Raw genomic sequence first — 17069 nt, forward strand, 5'->3', positions numbered from 1 at the left:
TTGCAAATGTCAAAAATTTTCAACTCTTTATACATCTATACATATTATGTTTGATTTTGTCTTTATACGGTATAAATTATCAATCATAATTTCAATTAGCCATGGTGTATAAAAATATTTATTTGATAATTCATAAAATAATTAATTATAAATAAATTTAATTCATTTGTTATATATTTGATTATTTATTATTATAAATTTGATTCATTATTCTAGTAGTTGATTATTTAATTAAATTATTTAATAATACATAATTATTTATTTATGTAAAATTTTTACGTATAAAAACTAAACTCATTAAAAAATAAATAAAAGAAAAGACGAAAAAGAAAACTTGATCTAAGTTTCCTTCTTTTATTATTTTAAAATTTCTTAGTCAGATCAATCAATTATTCAAGTGAAAAGACAAAACTACCCTTGGTGCTGATCTTTGGTAAACCTTTCCACATACACCATACCAACAAAAACCCACACTGTCCCACGTTTGCTGCTTTTGCAACTTGCTCCTCTCTCTCTCTCTCTCTCTCTCTCTCTCTGCAACAACCGTTTTAACTCGCCGGAAACTGCCGCTGATCTTGTTCTCCGGAGATCATCCCCGATCCCATCCGCCATGAGTTCCGGCGAGCTTCTCCACATACACCCCCAGGAGCTGCAGTTCCCCTGTAAGCTAAAAAAATGTTTACTTTTCAATGAAAAATTCGATTTTTATTTCTTTTCTTTTCTTCTTTTTACTTATAAGTTTGAATTTTGCATCTGGGGTGTTCTAATTTTCTTATAATTTGCGGTTTTGGCTTCTGGGGTTTTGTTGGAACAGTTGAATTGAGGAAGCAGATCTCTTGCTCTTTGCAGCTCTCTAACAAGACAGATAACTATGTGGCTTTCAAGGTTCCCAATTTTTACTTGAATTTCTCTTTTCATTTTCTTGTCAATTATGTTTTTCTTTAGGGTTTTGTGCAATTTTTGTGCTTTGTGTATGTCATGGAGATTTGTGATTTTTTATTTGTGGTGGAATTGATTTGTGTTTTTTAGGTTAAGACAACAAACCCAAAGAAGTACTGTGTAAGACCTAACACTGGAATTGTGTTGCCAAGGACTACGTGTGATATTATAGGTTTCTTTCTAACCCCTCTCTCTCTCAAGCAATCTTTTGTTAGAATCTGTGTTCCCTGAACTCAGATGACAGTTGGTTTTTATAATTGGCAATTTTCTTTGTTAGTCATTTTTCTTTGGTAAAATTTGAATTTTGATATACATTTGCTTAAATATGTTTTGTACCATGAATCAATCATATCTTGTCTTTAGTATGATCTTTGAGCTGTGTTTGGTAAGTGTCTCAAGATAGAAAACACAGAAACATTAAGACTATAAGACAATGGAGACAGAGACAATACTGTCCTAGTCCTAAGTTTTTGAAGATGGAAAATTGTTTCAGGTTTTTCATGGATGGAAAATTGAGCCAATTTTGTCAAAGACTTTCTTGTCGTGTCTCTCAATGTTTTTATATTTCTATTTTAGGACAATTATCAACAAGGCGTGAGGTTTGTCAAACACTTCTAATAATGTGCCTATACATGATTGGATAGCGCAATAAAAAAATTTAATTGTCACTTAATCACTTTATCAAAACTAATCCAATTCTTTATATAATTTTCCTCCTATGTGCAAGTTTCCAACTGGTCCTTTTTGCATATTGATTTTCCATGTCTTTATATTTCAGTGACAATGCAAGCCCAAAAGGAGGCACCACCTGATATGCAATGCAAAGATAAGTTTCTCCTTCAAAGCGTAGTTGCACCATCCGGAGCAACCCCAAAAGATATTACTCCAGAAATGGTATCCATTTAACTAAACAAGAAAGTGATTCTTATAGAATAACTATATGTTAAATGTATCTGATAAAACAATGTATGATAGTTTTCATATGCCCTTAATAACCTAGTAGTTATCCATGTTTGCTGCTTGTATAGTTCAATAAAGAATCTGGCCATGATGTAGAAGAGTGCAAATTGAGGGTTGTTTATGTTTCCCCTCCTCGACCACCGTCCCCTGTCCAAGAAGGTTCGGACGAAGAGTCCTCGCCTCGAGCATCTATTTCAGAAAATGGGCATTCAAGTGTTCCTGAATTTACAGCTGTATGTAATTGGTGGATTAGATGATATTTTCTGACAAAAAACTTCACTTTATCATCCTGATTGATTATTTCAATAAACATGCATTGTAGGCTTCAAAAGCTTTCAATGAGCACGCCGAACAGGATGGTTCAATTGAGGTGACATATATCTCTCTCTATAAAACCTTTCTGTTCCTTGATATATAGAAGGATACATTGTTCTCTCCCTTAGTCTTCACATTAGAATCCATATGGTGCACATTTGTGGAAAGCTAATGTGTTTTGTTTGCAATTGACCTCAACCTAAACATGCAAGCAACCATAACTCCATTTAATCACTATTCTCTTTAAAGGGTTATGCTAATTAAGGGACCAGTTTATGAGCCACGTGGTTAGCTTGCCGCATTGTGCGACTTTGCCTGTAATTCCTGAACGCACTGGAATCGACAATTTGAAAGATTATTTATTCATTTCATTTCATTTTAGTTACATTAGTTATTGTAATAGTCGAACAAATGTACTAGTAGACTCCATTTCTTATAGGTTGTAATGGCCGTCTTATCTCTACTATCTGTACCAGAAGCTTGGCATTGCGAATTTGGAAAAATTGGTGCTTGATTCCTTTTTTTGACTTTCTTATTATTTCAGGCAAGGGCTCTTATTTCGAAGGTCACCGAGGAGAGGAATTCTATTATTGATCAAAATAAAAGACTTCAGCAAGAATTGGTACAGAATTTATTTAGAAGAAAAAAAATTCTTTTATGCATGTTCTTACGCTAGTTATGTTGAACTTCTTTGTTGAGTATACTGATGGTTATCCTCTGAGCACAGAATTTTGCACAGAAAATTGTTATATACTTAGTTTGGTATTTATATTTAATTACTTTGGACCTTCTCACTCTATATGAAAGAAAATTTTACAATCAAGTGATCATGTCCGAAGAATTAGATATTGAGTTGACAGTATAGAAAATTTCATATCATCTTATTCTTCTAAGTTCTGTCCATAGTCAATTGTATCTGAATATCTCAAAATCTTGTCTATGGTTCTATTTGATAAGGGATAAGAAAAGTGGAGACAGATGAACAAAAGGAAACCTGATGAGTTTTCAATTTCTAAAATGATATTCTTACTCTTCAGATTACAAGAAATAGTATGCTATTCAATTTGTGTTGTTTATAGGTGCTGTTACTGTTTGTTCTCTTTTCCCCTAAACTTATTATTTTGGTCGTTAAATTTAATTATCTCCTTCGCCTATCCCACTATGCTTTGCCTGTTATTGAGTTACTTTCTATAAACTATAAAAATTAGATTCTGCCATGTAGACAAAAACAGCTAATGCTTGATTGTATTCATAGTTAACATCCAATCAAGTACTGATTCTTCTATCTTTTCACACCATCTTACTTCATCTACATGGAAAATTCTAGAGATTTGGAAATATATGCCAAAATGATGTGCATTTAGTTAATCTTATGGGTAACCCCACTACTTTATCTCATCCAGAAACATCATGGTTTTATAATTTCTATTAAGGATTCTGATTGCTGTCTTAGTTGTATTGCTTAGTTATCAATAGCACATATAAACAGTTGAGACAATTGGTGCCAAAGTTAATGATTGCATCATATTTTCATTATTGCAACTATTTAATCACAATTATATGATTGCTTAATGCAAAGCTATGGTTTGGTATGGAATCTTGTATTTGCAGGAACTTCTGAGGCGTTCTGCAAAGAGAGGTGGTGGTGGTATCCCATTTATATATGTAGTGCTTGTTGGCATTATTGGCATCATTTTGGGTTTCCTACTGAAGAGAACATGACCTACTATATGTTATTGCCAGCACCAAGAACATTGTGTGATATGAATGAAGAAAACGCCAATTAATGTAATGTTGTGTTGCAACTAGAAATTTGGGATTGTGATCTGGCATAGGTACTTGTATCGGCAAAAGCAACGGTTAGACAGTAGACAGGTTTAAGAAATTTGGAAATTTGTATAACAATCTTATGTGGCACAGATGATTGAATTTTATTTAGGTTTGCCATTTCTGTGATACTATTTTTGGTTTTCACAAAAATAAGGAAAAAGAAAAATGAGCAAGTGGTATTGTGATTCTAAACTAATATACTAGCCACTAGTGACTAGACCAAATTAGATGCTACTTTACCCACAGCTGTCAAGTTAACAAAATTAGAATATTTAAAAGTTAATATAGTTAGATAACTATATACATAATTTTCAAATACATAGAATTTGAAATATGTCAATTTCATCACTGACAATTGCTATTAGATGGAGAGTAACGTCATTATGTGTGACTCCGCACGAAATCAATACATTCAGAGTCTCTCTAGTGATGGCAAATTTATACAGTAATCTGTGAATTGCTATATGACAAAATTAAGACTCTCTAATCAAGTTGCATCGAACAGCAATCTTCCGGAAATCGTCAAGGGTTATCTGCAGCACAACAAATCATTCTTAAGTAGTTAATTACATATGGTCAAAATAGATGTCATTCTATAATATTTTAGCAATATCAAAATTCAAGTTGAAAATGGTCAAGTTCTAGAGCCTAGATGGTGATTGATGTTCTTCTTGATGTCCAACCAAAAACAAACGGCTAAATTACATCCTTGAGATTTGGTGAAATTAATCTTGACCTGCCTCTATTTGTTCATATACATATTAATCCTCCCCAAAAACTAAAAACCTTCCTTTAGGAGGTCAAGGCCTATTTTATTTAAAATAAAGGATCGGATTGAACTTAACCGAAATTCTAGAGGCAAGTGTAACTTTCCCAACACAAGAACAATTGAAAAATGCTATTTAATACTGACCCTTCCATCTCCATCACTATCAAAGCAACGAATCATATCGACCAATTCTTTGTCAGTCCAAGAGAAATCATGAGCTATGGCTGCTCTTTGTAGATCTCTCATTGATACAGTTCCTTTTCCTGCTTCTGCACGCCACAACTTCACTTGTCATTGTCAAGCACCAACACCTTGTGATGAGTTAAAAAACAGCAAAGAAAAAAGCTTTCTACTCTCATTTACACATAAGATTAGAACCTAGTCATAATAAAATAATTACATAAGCAAGATATTGCTTAATCTCATCCTAATCAATGTCAAATATGTGATACCTAAAACAGAAATATAGACTTACCATTTGAAGAAGGTATATACTATAGAGGCCAATCAATGCATACAAAAACATAGAGCATTAGAGCAAATTGCTCATGCGATAAACATTAATAATATAGAATTGTGATGGGCTAAAAATGGCTTCTTAGACTATATTGGAAAATTGAGAGCTTAATGAGGAAAAAAAAGAAATGGTTCCTTTTTTTTATGGATAACAGTAGAAGACATTACCATCAAGCTGGAAGAAGTGTACAATGAGTTCATCTTCAGTCATTTGCAGTCTACTAGCAAACTGTAGTCACAATCAAAATATTAACTAAAAGATATGTAAGTGAATCACTCCAATAATTCAAGTTAAAAAAATTATAAAGGAGATGAATTTTCTGAACAGATAAACGAATGACTCAATACAAACCGATTTCTTGTTCTTCTTTCTTTCTTTATCCTCTTGATTTTGAATATTCCTCTTTTTCTCAGACTTAGTAATGTTCTTCACTACATGTTTGAAAGAGGAATCTTCTACACCACTGTCTTGCAGGGAAAGAGCAATTGCCTATCCACAACTATAATATAGTTAGAGAAATGTTTGTTGCACTCGTTTATCGAAAACGCTAAACCAACTAATGTGGACTCCATTGAAATCTAATCAAATGAGAGATGAATCAACAAAGTGTCTCATGTAGGCTAAATTGTTTAGGATGTATATAACAAACAAAACAAAAACAAACATGATCTAAACATCAAAATTACCTGCCTCAAAGCTTCATCTTCATCATCACCATCAACGTACTCTGAATTCCTATTACAATGCTTCTTCCCAGACACTTTAGCTTTCATTTTTAAACCTTTGTCCTTCACCTGTTGCATAGGTATGAGGACAGTAATAAACATCATAATTGGGTAGCTTTATCTTAAATTGAACATTCTACCAACACCAACAACAAAACAAGTAACTCAATTTTGCAATTTTTGCCCCATTTCAACAACAGCAACCAGAAAAGGTTAAACCCTAAAATAACAAGGTTTTCAGTGAATTACCTTCCTTTTGCGCGATCCAGAAGCATTTCCGATCACAAATTCTTCATCTTTATCGTCCGAAGAATCTGATACTGGTTCTTCTGCATCATCATCGGGGATATACTCATCATCATCATCATCATGATCATCTAGTTCTTCTTCTTTGAGCTTCTCTTTCCCTTTTCTTTTCAACAAGGAAGCCGCCATTTTATGCAGACCTAGTGCCTCCAGCTTTGCGTTATTCTCCGCTATTCTCGATAGCCTCTGCTTCTCGTACTCCGAAACCGTCTTTGCGGTCGCGGCAACGGTGGTTTCTTCCGCCTCTTCCTCTTCCTCGCCGGAGCTTGAAGCTGAGCCATCGTCATCTGGATCAGAATCAGGTACATCGCGTCTTGACATTTTTCCTTTTTCCCTCCAATTAATCGAAAATTTCACGCTTTTCCCAATTCCACTTCCACGAGTTCGTGAATTGAAGCGCCACGCCGCCACACCCACACACTCGGAGTTTCGGCGGGTAACGTGGGATCAGCGCTGTCATTTTCCCCCTCATTTGTTTTGGTCTCATTAATTTGGGTCAACAATTGGGCCTATTGGGCCTAACAAATGTCAACTACGGAATTTTAAATTACTTTTTTTAAGGCCCAAAACACTCATGTAATCTATACCCATAAAAAAATCAATTTTAATTGATTTAAAACAAGTGTTGAGAGTTCGAAATTTTTTTTGTGCATGCAACAACCAATGTAGCAAACCTTTAAATAAAACTTCAACCTGCAATGAATTAGTCTTTAATCTATTGTGTTAAGAGATATTGTAAGAAAAAAAAAAAAACAAAGAATTCACTCCTGACTCCTGAATCTCCTCTTTTTTTTTTTTTACACGGCAAACTTCTTTGCTCCCATTCTCTGAATGCTTGTTAAGGGAAAAAATGGAATAAAATAAAAAATATTAAAAATCCAAATGTTAAAATTTTAGTCTTACATCATTTCAAATTAAATTTTAAAATTAAATCAACTCTTCTGTTTAATATAAACCAAAGTTTAGGAAGATTCAATATTAGTCAATCTACTACTTATAGATTGAGTAAGTTATTCTAAGAAGACTCGAATCCAAATTTTTGTAGAATGTATTCCAAACTTTTTACTTGAGTGGCGAGTCTACTAAAAAAAAAAAAAAAAAGTAAAACAACAACATAAAATATAATAAAATGGTGCATGATAAAATAAATATTTAAGGGTGAAATGAAATCATGCTGTTTTGACCTTTGAGTAGTAAATAATGTAGCATATCATACCTCATCGTTTTCTTGCATCAGAAGGTTGACGTCTGGATTAATACCAAACAAAATTTAACGTTTTGAGGACAAAATTGATGTCCCATCATAATAAGTCTTTCGAGAACTATACTATATATAGTTTGAAGCTTCACCCTTTGTATTTTAAGAAAATTCCATGTCTTGTATTCTTTTTGGTTTTTTTTCGTTAATTTAGCTTAACGACATACCATATCTAATATTACCATGTAAAAAGATATGTATGTGCAAATTATCCCGCTTTTATAAATCAAAATGTTTGTATAAGATTTTATGTTTTATTTGACTAAATCGTGTTCCTAACTTTTAATATTGACCCTACCCTGTTCCATAATTTGGTGGTTATGATAATGACTTCAATCAATACGACACTTGCGTCGTTATGAACCAACTAATATACTAGGATTTGGATCTTCTAAAGTTTGAAATTCACTTTAAAGAGTAAAGTGTGATCTCTCACTATTTATTTAATAGGTGGACCAATAATAAATATGAAAGAGAAATCATTCAATGGTAGAGGATCCAAACTTTATTCTCTGAAGTAAAATTCAAACTTTAGAGGATCTAAATCCAATATGACTAAACTGCCGGAAGTTTTTTTTAATATAGAAATGAAGATGATATTTTAGTTGAATATTAATATTTGAAATATATTATAATATTATGAAAATTATTCAACGCGATTTTTACGTGTTAATCAAGATGTTGCAATGTGTTCAACATGCAGGTATTGCTATGTGTTGACTTTTTACCTACAAAATCCATCCACTTATAATTACACTAAATAATTTTATTTTTAATAAAAATACTAATATATTTTTTATATAAAAAAAATCAACCCTAAACCGTTTAATTAATTAGTTAGCATATTATTAAAGTTTGTTTGGAATATAAATATAAAATATTTTATTTATTCGGGATGATTAATTTTTATATTCAATACAATAACTCAATAATCAATATTTTTATTTATTTTCCTAACAAATTCTAATATGCTAACCAACAAATTAAGCGTCCCAATATTAATTGGGTCGAAACATAGATTCATCGGTAAAACTAAAAATAATTAAACCTTTCAATAAAGCCTGAACCATGTTTTTTTTCCTGTGTCCCTAAATTCAATGCGAATAGATGTTTATGACAAACTTCCTCACCATATTTAATTTGACTTCAAAAGTAGATCACAATAGCAAATAAAAATTAGAATGAAAATAAAAAAAAATGTTCATATATATTAAAATCAATCGATCACTATGTTAGCTATTATTATTTGAATATATTTATACATATTCTTTAATTTTAACTAAATAATCAATTATAGAATAATTAAATCTATCATAGTATAATAATCAAATTTGTTTAAAGTTTATAATAAAAAATTATAAAATACTAAATACATATTTCTATAAGTAGTGGCCTAATAGTTGATTTTTCTATGTATACTTAAGCATTATTGAATATAAATATGAGTCTTTTTCTACTTTTGTATTAAGAGCTCATTTGTAGGTAATTTATAAGTATTTATATAAATTTGTATTAAACTTTGTAATATGCTTCGATTTTAGTAGGTTGACTGATGATATTAAATTCATAAAAAAAAAGGACTATGTAAGAATAAAATAAAATAAAACATGAGGACATCATGCACTCTTTATTATGAGACACAATGGAAGTTTCAGAGACAAATAAAGGAGTATATTAGGCCCTTAAATATCCCGCAAAAGACGATACATTTTGGGTCATTCTGATATAGCTAGGGACATTGTCAACTTCTTGATGTGTTTTGCATGTGTGGATTGCATTACCCAAAGGACTTGAAAGAAAACCAGTGCACAATAGTTGTCATCAATTATTGCATTTCTAAACATGAACATACACAAACTTTGGCTTCAAGTATCATTGCATATACACAAACGTGATTTTAAAAAATAGCATATTATTATTGTTATTATTTCTTGCTTTGACATTGTTTGTTTCTTGTTCTTTGTCATTAATTAATAAGTAGAAACTCTTTTTAAAAATAATTTCCATATATCAATGTATGTGGCATTCTACGGTACAATGTGGTCTTGCTTGTAGCCTTGTACCTTAAGTTCATGCATTTATACTCTTTTTTCCCATGTTATGTAAGAATGAGTCCAAAGTTAAAAGAATCAACTATTTATATATTAGAATGAATTATTATATGTATTCATAACTCATGAGAGATACAGACGCTGATAAATGTATCCATCAAATAAAAAAATGACCATTATTATACTCATAAAAATTGAGTTCCGTATGACAGAAATATCCAAATCCTAAAAAACTATTCAAAAATTCCAAATTATCCACCTTTCCACTGCGACCATCATCCTCTCTCACACTCTTTCTTTCTTTCTCTTTCTAAATCTTCTTCCAACTCTCTCGTGAGTGCCCCGCCGACGATCCCCTCCCTTTCTCCTTCCTTCTTTTTTCCTACCCTTTCATTCGCTTCCTTTTTCCTTCAGATATTGTCAAGCTTCTCACCACCCACTTAATCATCATGTATGCCACGCATGTGTCTCACCCTCCGAATCACATTTAGTGTTTCACAATTTTTTCAATAAGAGCAGATTTCTCTACAACGCGCTTCTCAGTAGCTATGCACTTTACCGTAACGCCATTTTGTTCTTCGTTGAATTAGTCTCCGTGGCAAGACTTTTTCTGGACAATTTCACGCTGCCGTGTGCTGTCAAGGCCTACGCTGAGCTCATGGAGGTGGAGTTCGGGGAAGCACTTTAATTTATGTGCTTACTTTAAAGCTGGGACTGTGCTCTGATTTTTTTGCGAGAAATGTACTTATTACTATGTATGGTAAGTGTGGGTTTGTGAAGAGCAAGTTTAAGGTGTTTGAGAAAATGTCTCGAAGAAATTTGGTTTCGTGAAACTCGATTATGCTTGTGTGCTCGGAAAATGGGTTTTTGGTGAGATTTGTGATCTGTTTAAGGGGTTTTTGTTGAATGGTGGTGGTGATTAAGGTTTGGTTCCTGATGTTGCTACTATGGTCACAATGGTTCTTGTGGTGGCTGCAATGAGTAAAGCGAATTTGAGGATACTGCTAATTCATGGTTTGGCATTGAAACTGAGTTTTTTGCAACGGGTAAATTGAATTTGAGGATGCTGCTAATTCATGGTTTGGCTTTGAAATTGAGTTTTTGAAATTGAGACACTCACAGGAGAGTTGAAAAAAGATTTACAAAGAGAGAGAGAAAGTATGAGTGAGAGAGGATGATAGTATATAGCAATGATAAAAAGAAAGACAATTTATAGTTTTTAAATAATTTTTTAGGGTTTGAATATTTCTGTCACACGAAACCTATTTTTTATGGATACAATAGTTATTTTCTTATTTGATGGATATATATATATCAAAATTTATATCTTTTATAGTACATATAGTAATTTATTCTATATATTAATATAAGCTAATTTCTTTTTAAATTTTATTTTTTAATTATATACATTAGTGTCCAAATAAATATTCTAACTCACATACTAAAAGAACATCCAAAAATAAAATAGAATATCTAAAATTAATGATAACTTTGTTAAAATTCATAAGAAAAAAATGGATATTATATGTTTAGAATGGAAGTGAGATTTTAAGTGTAAGTAAGGAGAAATGAGTAGATAAACATTTAAAAAAAAAAAGATTAAAATTACTATGAAAAAACGTTAATTTTTTGTGTTTTTTGTGTTTTTTATCAAATCCAAATTGAAAGGATTTATTACTCGTAAATAAGAGGGTCTTACATTAGATATTGCTGGAACTTCATGGTGGTGTGAGGTGAGAAGTGCTGGTCGATTATTGGTTTATTGGATTGTAAAAATTTGCTTAAATTTTGTGTCCATTGGAGAACTTCTGCTTTTCAGTTGCCTTTGTTTTCTCAATCTATTAAGTTGAATGGGTTTTGTACCAACACCCAACATTTGTGGTGTTTGTGTAATTAAGTATTTTGGGGTGGTTGTTAAATAATTTAAAAGGAGTGGCCATCGAATAGAATTGAAACCGGTAACAATAGATCTGCTAGAAGGTTAGTGGCAAAAGATATGGTACCAGGATTGAAGACTAATAATTCATACTTGTGCAGTTGTGCTCTTGTTGATTATCATTTTAGTTACAACTTAGAAGTATCATCAATTGAGGTAGCATTTGGTGGAGAGACAAAGACAGAAAGATTGAAATTGAGAGAGACTAAGAGACAGAAATTGAAATAAATTTTAGTATTTTGTTTGGTGCAAAGTGAAAACAGAAATTGAAACAAGAATGAAATTCTAATTTAATTTGTACAAAGAGTAAAATTGGATTTAATTAATTGAAATGAAGGTATTTTAGATATAAAATGTTATTAAAGTTTTAGTTTCCATCTCTAAAAATTTTAGTCCCCTCTGTCCCCACTTTTTGGAAGTACTGAATCTCATTCTTGTAGTTTCTATCTCAGTACCTCAAAACAAACGCTATCTCAATATCTTGTCATGTCCTATTCTCAGTGTCTTGTCCTGTCCTGTTCTCGGAAACAAACGCAGCCTTAGGGCTTTATAATCTTTTTGTGTACTAGCCTTTGTTCAATACATAAAATAAAAATAAAAATAAAAAAATTTTGGCTCGATCTAAGCAACTCTAGTGCTATTGCAACTTTGCAAGCCTAACTTAGTCAAAACTACATGTTATTCTCGCTTCTACCAAAATGTCAATTCTGCTCAAATCAAATTAGGTCTTGAGCATGACAAAAAGTTTTTTATTTTTTCTAAACACAATTACGTGTATTTAAAATTTTTAGAGGAATGTTATAAAGTCAACAGAATTTATTATTTTTGACCAACAGTTAATCATTAATGTTTAAAAACGTAGGTTAAAAATATGTTGTTAGATTACTAGACTAACGAAATTGGGTTGATGATTAAAAATAATTACCAAAATGATAAATTATGATAATCCTTGAGCATTTTTTCAAATTTTTAAACAAGTGTAGTATAAGATTCTTAAAATGATGATATTGGTAAAGTAAGAAAATAAATATTTATAATTTTTATCATGTGAAAATAAATATACATATTTCACATAAACTTACACATTTTTTCACAAAATAGGTTCATCAAACAATCCCAAAATGTGATATCCTAACCTATTTCTTATAGATTAAGCACAGATTTTTCAAGCATACAATACACTAAATAAGGCCAAAAATGATAATATTCAATTTTTAGAGTGTCTTGTTTTTTTGGATAAATGGTTAGAGACTAAAATGAATATTTACTCTAAAAATTAAAAAAACGGAATTACTTTAACTAATAAAAAGGTTCTATTGTCAAATATAGTTAAACTCCCGAAAAGAAAATAGGGAAAATATTTATGTATTTATGTGCTTATGTAGTAGTAGATAAGAATAATGGAAGGAATGGAAGCAGATAATGTTTTCATCAATTATTATGAGATCATTGACCAAGGATAAAGAAAACCGCCTTGGAACCATTTAAAAGGAACTCAACCATGATAAATAAAGAAAAAAAATGTTAAATGAAAAAGACAATTGAGTTGATGGTGCGTTGACCCAAATCTGATTTCCACATCAAAACACGAAAAAGAAAATGTAAACAGAAAAAAGGATGTGATGATAAGAAAAGAAGAAGATTGAAGAAAGAATAAGAAAAGAAGAAAATTCCTAAATTTTAGGGTAGACAACTCATTATTTCATGCAAATCAATATGCGGAGTCATCAATTAAGTGTGTGAGAGTGAGACCAACTAGAAAGGGTTTTTGTTCTATTGGAGGACCTACAATATCAATATGTGACCTTTGATAATCATATGAGTGCTTACTTTTCTTTCCCTTTCTTTTTTTTTTGTTTTTGTTTTTTTTGGAATAAAAGAAAAAAATATGTGGAATGCTATGAATGCGTTGTTTCTAAGCTGACTAAGAAAAATAAGTGAGATAAAGCAATAAAAATAAAATAGAACATGTTTTTATATGGATACAGCAAGTATATTATGCAATTAGCTACACTCATATATAAAAAGAAAAAAAAATCATTAGTGTATGATATATAACAATAATAAAATTAACCAAGTTGGGTTGGTCTAGTGGTTGGCTCACTAATTCGCTTAAGTAAGTGTTGAGAATTTGAATTCCGCCTTGTGCATGCAGTAACCTATTGGCTGGCAGCAAACCCTTAAATAAAATTCAGTACTGCGACGGATTAATTCTTGACCTATCGGACTGGAAGATACCGTGAAAAACCAATACTTTGATCCTGTATAAAAATAAAGACACGTGATTGAATTTTTAGAAACACTCCTACTAGGAAGTAAAAAAAATCTCCCACAATTTTTTTAATTTAAAAAAGTTGATTAAAAGTTAGATTACATAAATTAAACAATATATATTACTGTTATTTTATTAATTATCAGATGTATATTATTTATGTATTTCTACTAAAAAATATACTCAATTTTTTTTAAATAAGTTATTTTTTAATATAATATTAAAATTTCGATAACTAAATAAAACTATAAAATTTTATTAACGTTACTCCTAAAAATAAAATTTCCTCAAAAAACTAAAAAAAAATGCAAAATTAAAGTTTGAAGTTCAAAATATAAGATATATAAGTCACTTACGTACTTGTAATTAAAAATTTAAACTTTAAAATAAGTAATTTTATAAAAGTAATAATGCTAGCTTTTATCTTATCCATCAATTTTTTTAACCAATACTTCTACAATCTTTCTGCAGACATGTACATGCCATTTAAAATATATGTTTACCATTTTCTCGAAATTGGCATTATTATCCCAACTACTTTTCTTAGGTTTTTATTAGTATATGAGATTATTGATTAATGAAGCAAGTGGAACCGACTTTTATATTATTTATAATGAATCTAAAAAAAATTAGATGATAAACTTTTATCAAACAACAACAAAAATTTCTCGACCCAAGATATTGAAGGAAACTTTTGAAAAAGAGTTGGATGAGATATGGTGGGCAAGCATCTTCAAAAGTTGGGAAAGAAAAGATGGAGAGGTAAAAGATTGTCTGATGGCAAGAAAAAAATTAAAAAAAAAAAAAACCTACTTTTTTTAAACACGCACAACCATGTAATAATCTCATGCATCTACCATCTCACCAGCCACATTTCCACCTCAGATATAACTTTTGGCTTTTCTTTCTCTTTTCGTTACTTTTGCTATCCCTATTTGCCTTGGATGCTCGCATGGTGTTTTGAGCTTAATTAATTTAATTTAGTTTTATTTAATTTAATTACCTTTGAGTTCTATCTATTTGCCTTAGCTTTGCACATCACATTGCATGTTTGGAGCATATATTATTTAATGCTTTATTTTTAACACTAAAGTTCTAGTCACTATAGAATATTTATCTCACAATTCAGTTATCTTTCTCTTTTAATTTACATGATGTTAATATAAATTATATTATTTTGACGAGATATATATATATATATATATATATATATATATATATGAATGGCATACATACACGGATTACATACACGCCTATTTGTTAACACATTTAATTTATAACCTACTCTTACAAAATTAAACTAGAACTCTAGGGTTTGCTACTCTATTATTTTCAAGGTGAACAAAATGCTTTACTTGCTTTATTATTTTCCTCTTTTGGAACAAGATCAATTAACTTCAAACAAATCATAATGTAGATGCAAGATGAGTAGTGGATCTAGGGCAAATACATAGTTGAGATTTATAGAAGGAGAAATGTTAAAGGCTAGTAAAATTTATTATTTTTAGTTATTAATTTAATTTTTTTTAGTCTAATAATTTAATAACATATTTTTAATTTATATTTTTAAATATTAATAGTTAATGGATGGCTAAAATTAATAAATTATGTTAGACCTTTAATATTTCTCTAATACAAGTAGTACACTATATTTTATCATTATTATTGTAAATTTTGTTACCAAATTATATGTAAAAGCAATGCTAGAAAGTAGGCCGAATTTATTGTTGATGTGATCATTATAACTCGATTAAAACGTTATATATAATTCAATTACAAACATAATAGTTCAGTTATTAAAATATCAACATGTATCATAATATTCTAAAATGCTATTATTCCTCATTTAAGTGAGATACTCGGAAAATATAACCAAATATACCTCATTTTAAATATAAAAGGAAGGTAAGAAAATTATTTAAGGGCATTGCAATTTACAAAGTACATTATTCACTCACTAACTTGAATGTCTGAGTGCCTTTTGTAGATGTCCACCCCCTTGTTCTTCTACTATCGAAGTATAACTCATCTTGACGGAAGGCTTGCAGTTATTTGTCAGTGGACGAGCTATACCACGACCAACTTTCACAAGAACAATTGGCGCCCATCGTGGGGCCTAGAAACCAAAACCATTTTTTCTTTAGGTCCCAAAATTTTCAGATCTGCCTATAACTGATCTACCCCCTCCCATACCATCCGAGCTCCTTCGGATGGTAACAGATTTACAACAGGCTAATCAGCGCATGACAAAAGAAACCCAAAGAATGACAAATCAGATAACCAAGTTAACCAATACTCGGGTTGCTCATAATGATTATTACAATGAACAAATAGATGACGAGAAAGGAAATTCTACTCCAACGCATGTCTCTGAAACTCAACTACTAAAAGGAGATTAACAAACCAATGAAGACGACGAATTAGACAACGCAGTTGGACCATTCATGGCATATGTCATGAATTTTAAACTGCCTTACCAATAACTCTGACTCTTTACAATGGCATGGGTGATTTGAAAAAATACATTAAAAAATTTCATTTCATGATTATAGTAAATGGTGCTTTTGATTCTATCTTATGTCGTTTTTTCTTATTTTTTTCGACGGTCTTGCACTTGATTGGTTTTCATCTTTGCCTGCAAATTCTATTTCACACTTTCAGGAGCTCGCCAAGCTATTTGAAGATCAGTTTGCTATATCTTTCATATATTTATACGACTCCAATTATCTAAACACTATCAAGCAAGGACAATATAAAATCCTAAGGAAGTATGTTACTCCTTCACCAAAGTAGCAATGAGTATCCCAAACCTCCATCCAGAGGTGCACCTACATGCTATAAAGAGTGGATTCTGTCCAGAAAAATTTCAAGAGGCCATCACAATAGCCAAACCCAAAACCTTGGCCAAGTTTCGCGAGAAAGTCAAGGGTCAAATAGAGATTGAAGAGCTACGCCAAGCTCGGAGGTCCGAAAAAAGCCAAACCAATAAAGATGACGACAAAGCTTGAGACAATAAGAAACCTTTCTAGTTAACACCGCGTTACGATTCTTATACCCAATTCAACACCAAAAGGGAGGAAATAATCAAAGAAACACTGAACGTAAAGCTAATCAAACCTTCTCAAAAGGCTGAAAATTACCAAAGTTTGAAGAATGTGGACAAGTCAAAGTATAGTGTCTTTCATAAAAAA

General features: G+C 31.1%; 2 protein-coding genes across 2 annotated transcripts; one reads left to right on the plus strand and one right to left on the minus strand.

Annotated features, from left to right (window-relative positions):
• Window positions 1–384: 384 nt before the first annotated feature.
• On the plus strand, window positions 385–4217 carry VAP27-1 (vesicle associated protein). The gene is made up of 8 exons (XM_016328630.3): window positions 385–662; window positions 815–885; window positions 1030–1111; window positions 1718–1833; window positions 1968–2132; window positions 2222–2269; window positions 2759–2836; window positions 3826–4217. The coding sequence occupies exons 1-8, from the start codon at window positions 611–613 to the stop codon at window positions 3934–3936; spliced, it is 723 nt and encodes a 240-aa protein (XP_016184116.1). The 5' UTR covers window positions 385–610; the 3' UTR covers window positions 3937–4217.
• An 81-nt stretch (window positions 4218–4298) lies between these two features.
• On the minus strand, window positions 4299–6819 carry LOC107627783 (calmodulin-like protein). The gene is made up of 6 exons (XM_088503873.1): window positions 6305–6819; window positions 6017–6124; window positions 5682–5819; window positions 5498–5558; window positions 4958–5082; window positions 4299–4577 (listed from the first exon to the last, which is right to left on the minus strand). The coding sequence occupies exons 1-6, from the start codon at window positions 6680–6682 to the stop codon at window positions 4518–4520; spliced, it is 870 nt and encodes a 289-aa protein (XP_088359999.1). The 5' UTR covers window positions 6683–6819; the 3' UTR covers window positions 4299–4517.
• Window positions 6820–17069: the final 10250 nt, after the last annotated feature.

Source organism: Arachis ipaensis, chromosome B2 (genome assembly GCF_059453495.1).
Source record: "Arachis ipaensis isolate K30076 ecotype BB chromosome B2, ASM5945349v1, whole genome shotgun sequence".
In the NCBI taxonomy this organism is placed as follows: Eukaryota; Viridiplantae; Streptophyta; class Magnoliopsida; order Fabales; family Fabaceae; genus Arachis; species Arachis ipaensis.

Bases quoted from the DNA above. Each gene is read 5' to 3' on its own strand.
- VAP27-1 (XM_016328630.3), top strand. From the start codon at position 611: ATGAGTTCCGGCGAGCTTCTCCACATACACCCCCAGGAGCTGCAGTTC. The intron at 886-1,029 runs GTTCCCAATTTT...TGTGTTTTTTAG, and splicing joins ATAACTATGTGGCTTTCAAG to GTTAAGACAACAAACCCAAA. The intron at 2,270-2,758 runs GTGACATATATC...TTATTATTTCAG, and splicing joins AACAGGATGGTTCAATTGAG to GCAAGGGCTCTTATTTCGAA.
- LOC107627783 (XM_088503873.1), bottom strand. From the start codon at position 6,682: ATGTCAAGACGCGATGTACCTGATTCTGATCCAGATGACGATGGCTCA. The intron at 5,820-6,016 runs GTAATTTTGATG...AGTTGTGGATAG, and splicing joins AAGATGAAGCTTTGAGGCAG to GCAATTGCTCTTTCCCTGCA. The intron at 4,578-4,957 runs GTCAGTATTAAA...GTTGTGCTGCAG, and splicing joins ATAGTGATGGAGATGGAAGG to ATAACCCTTGACGATTTCCG.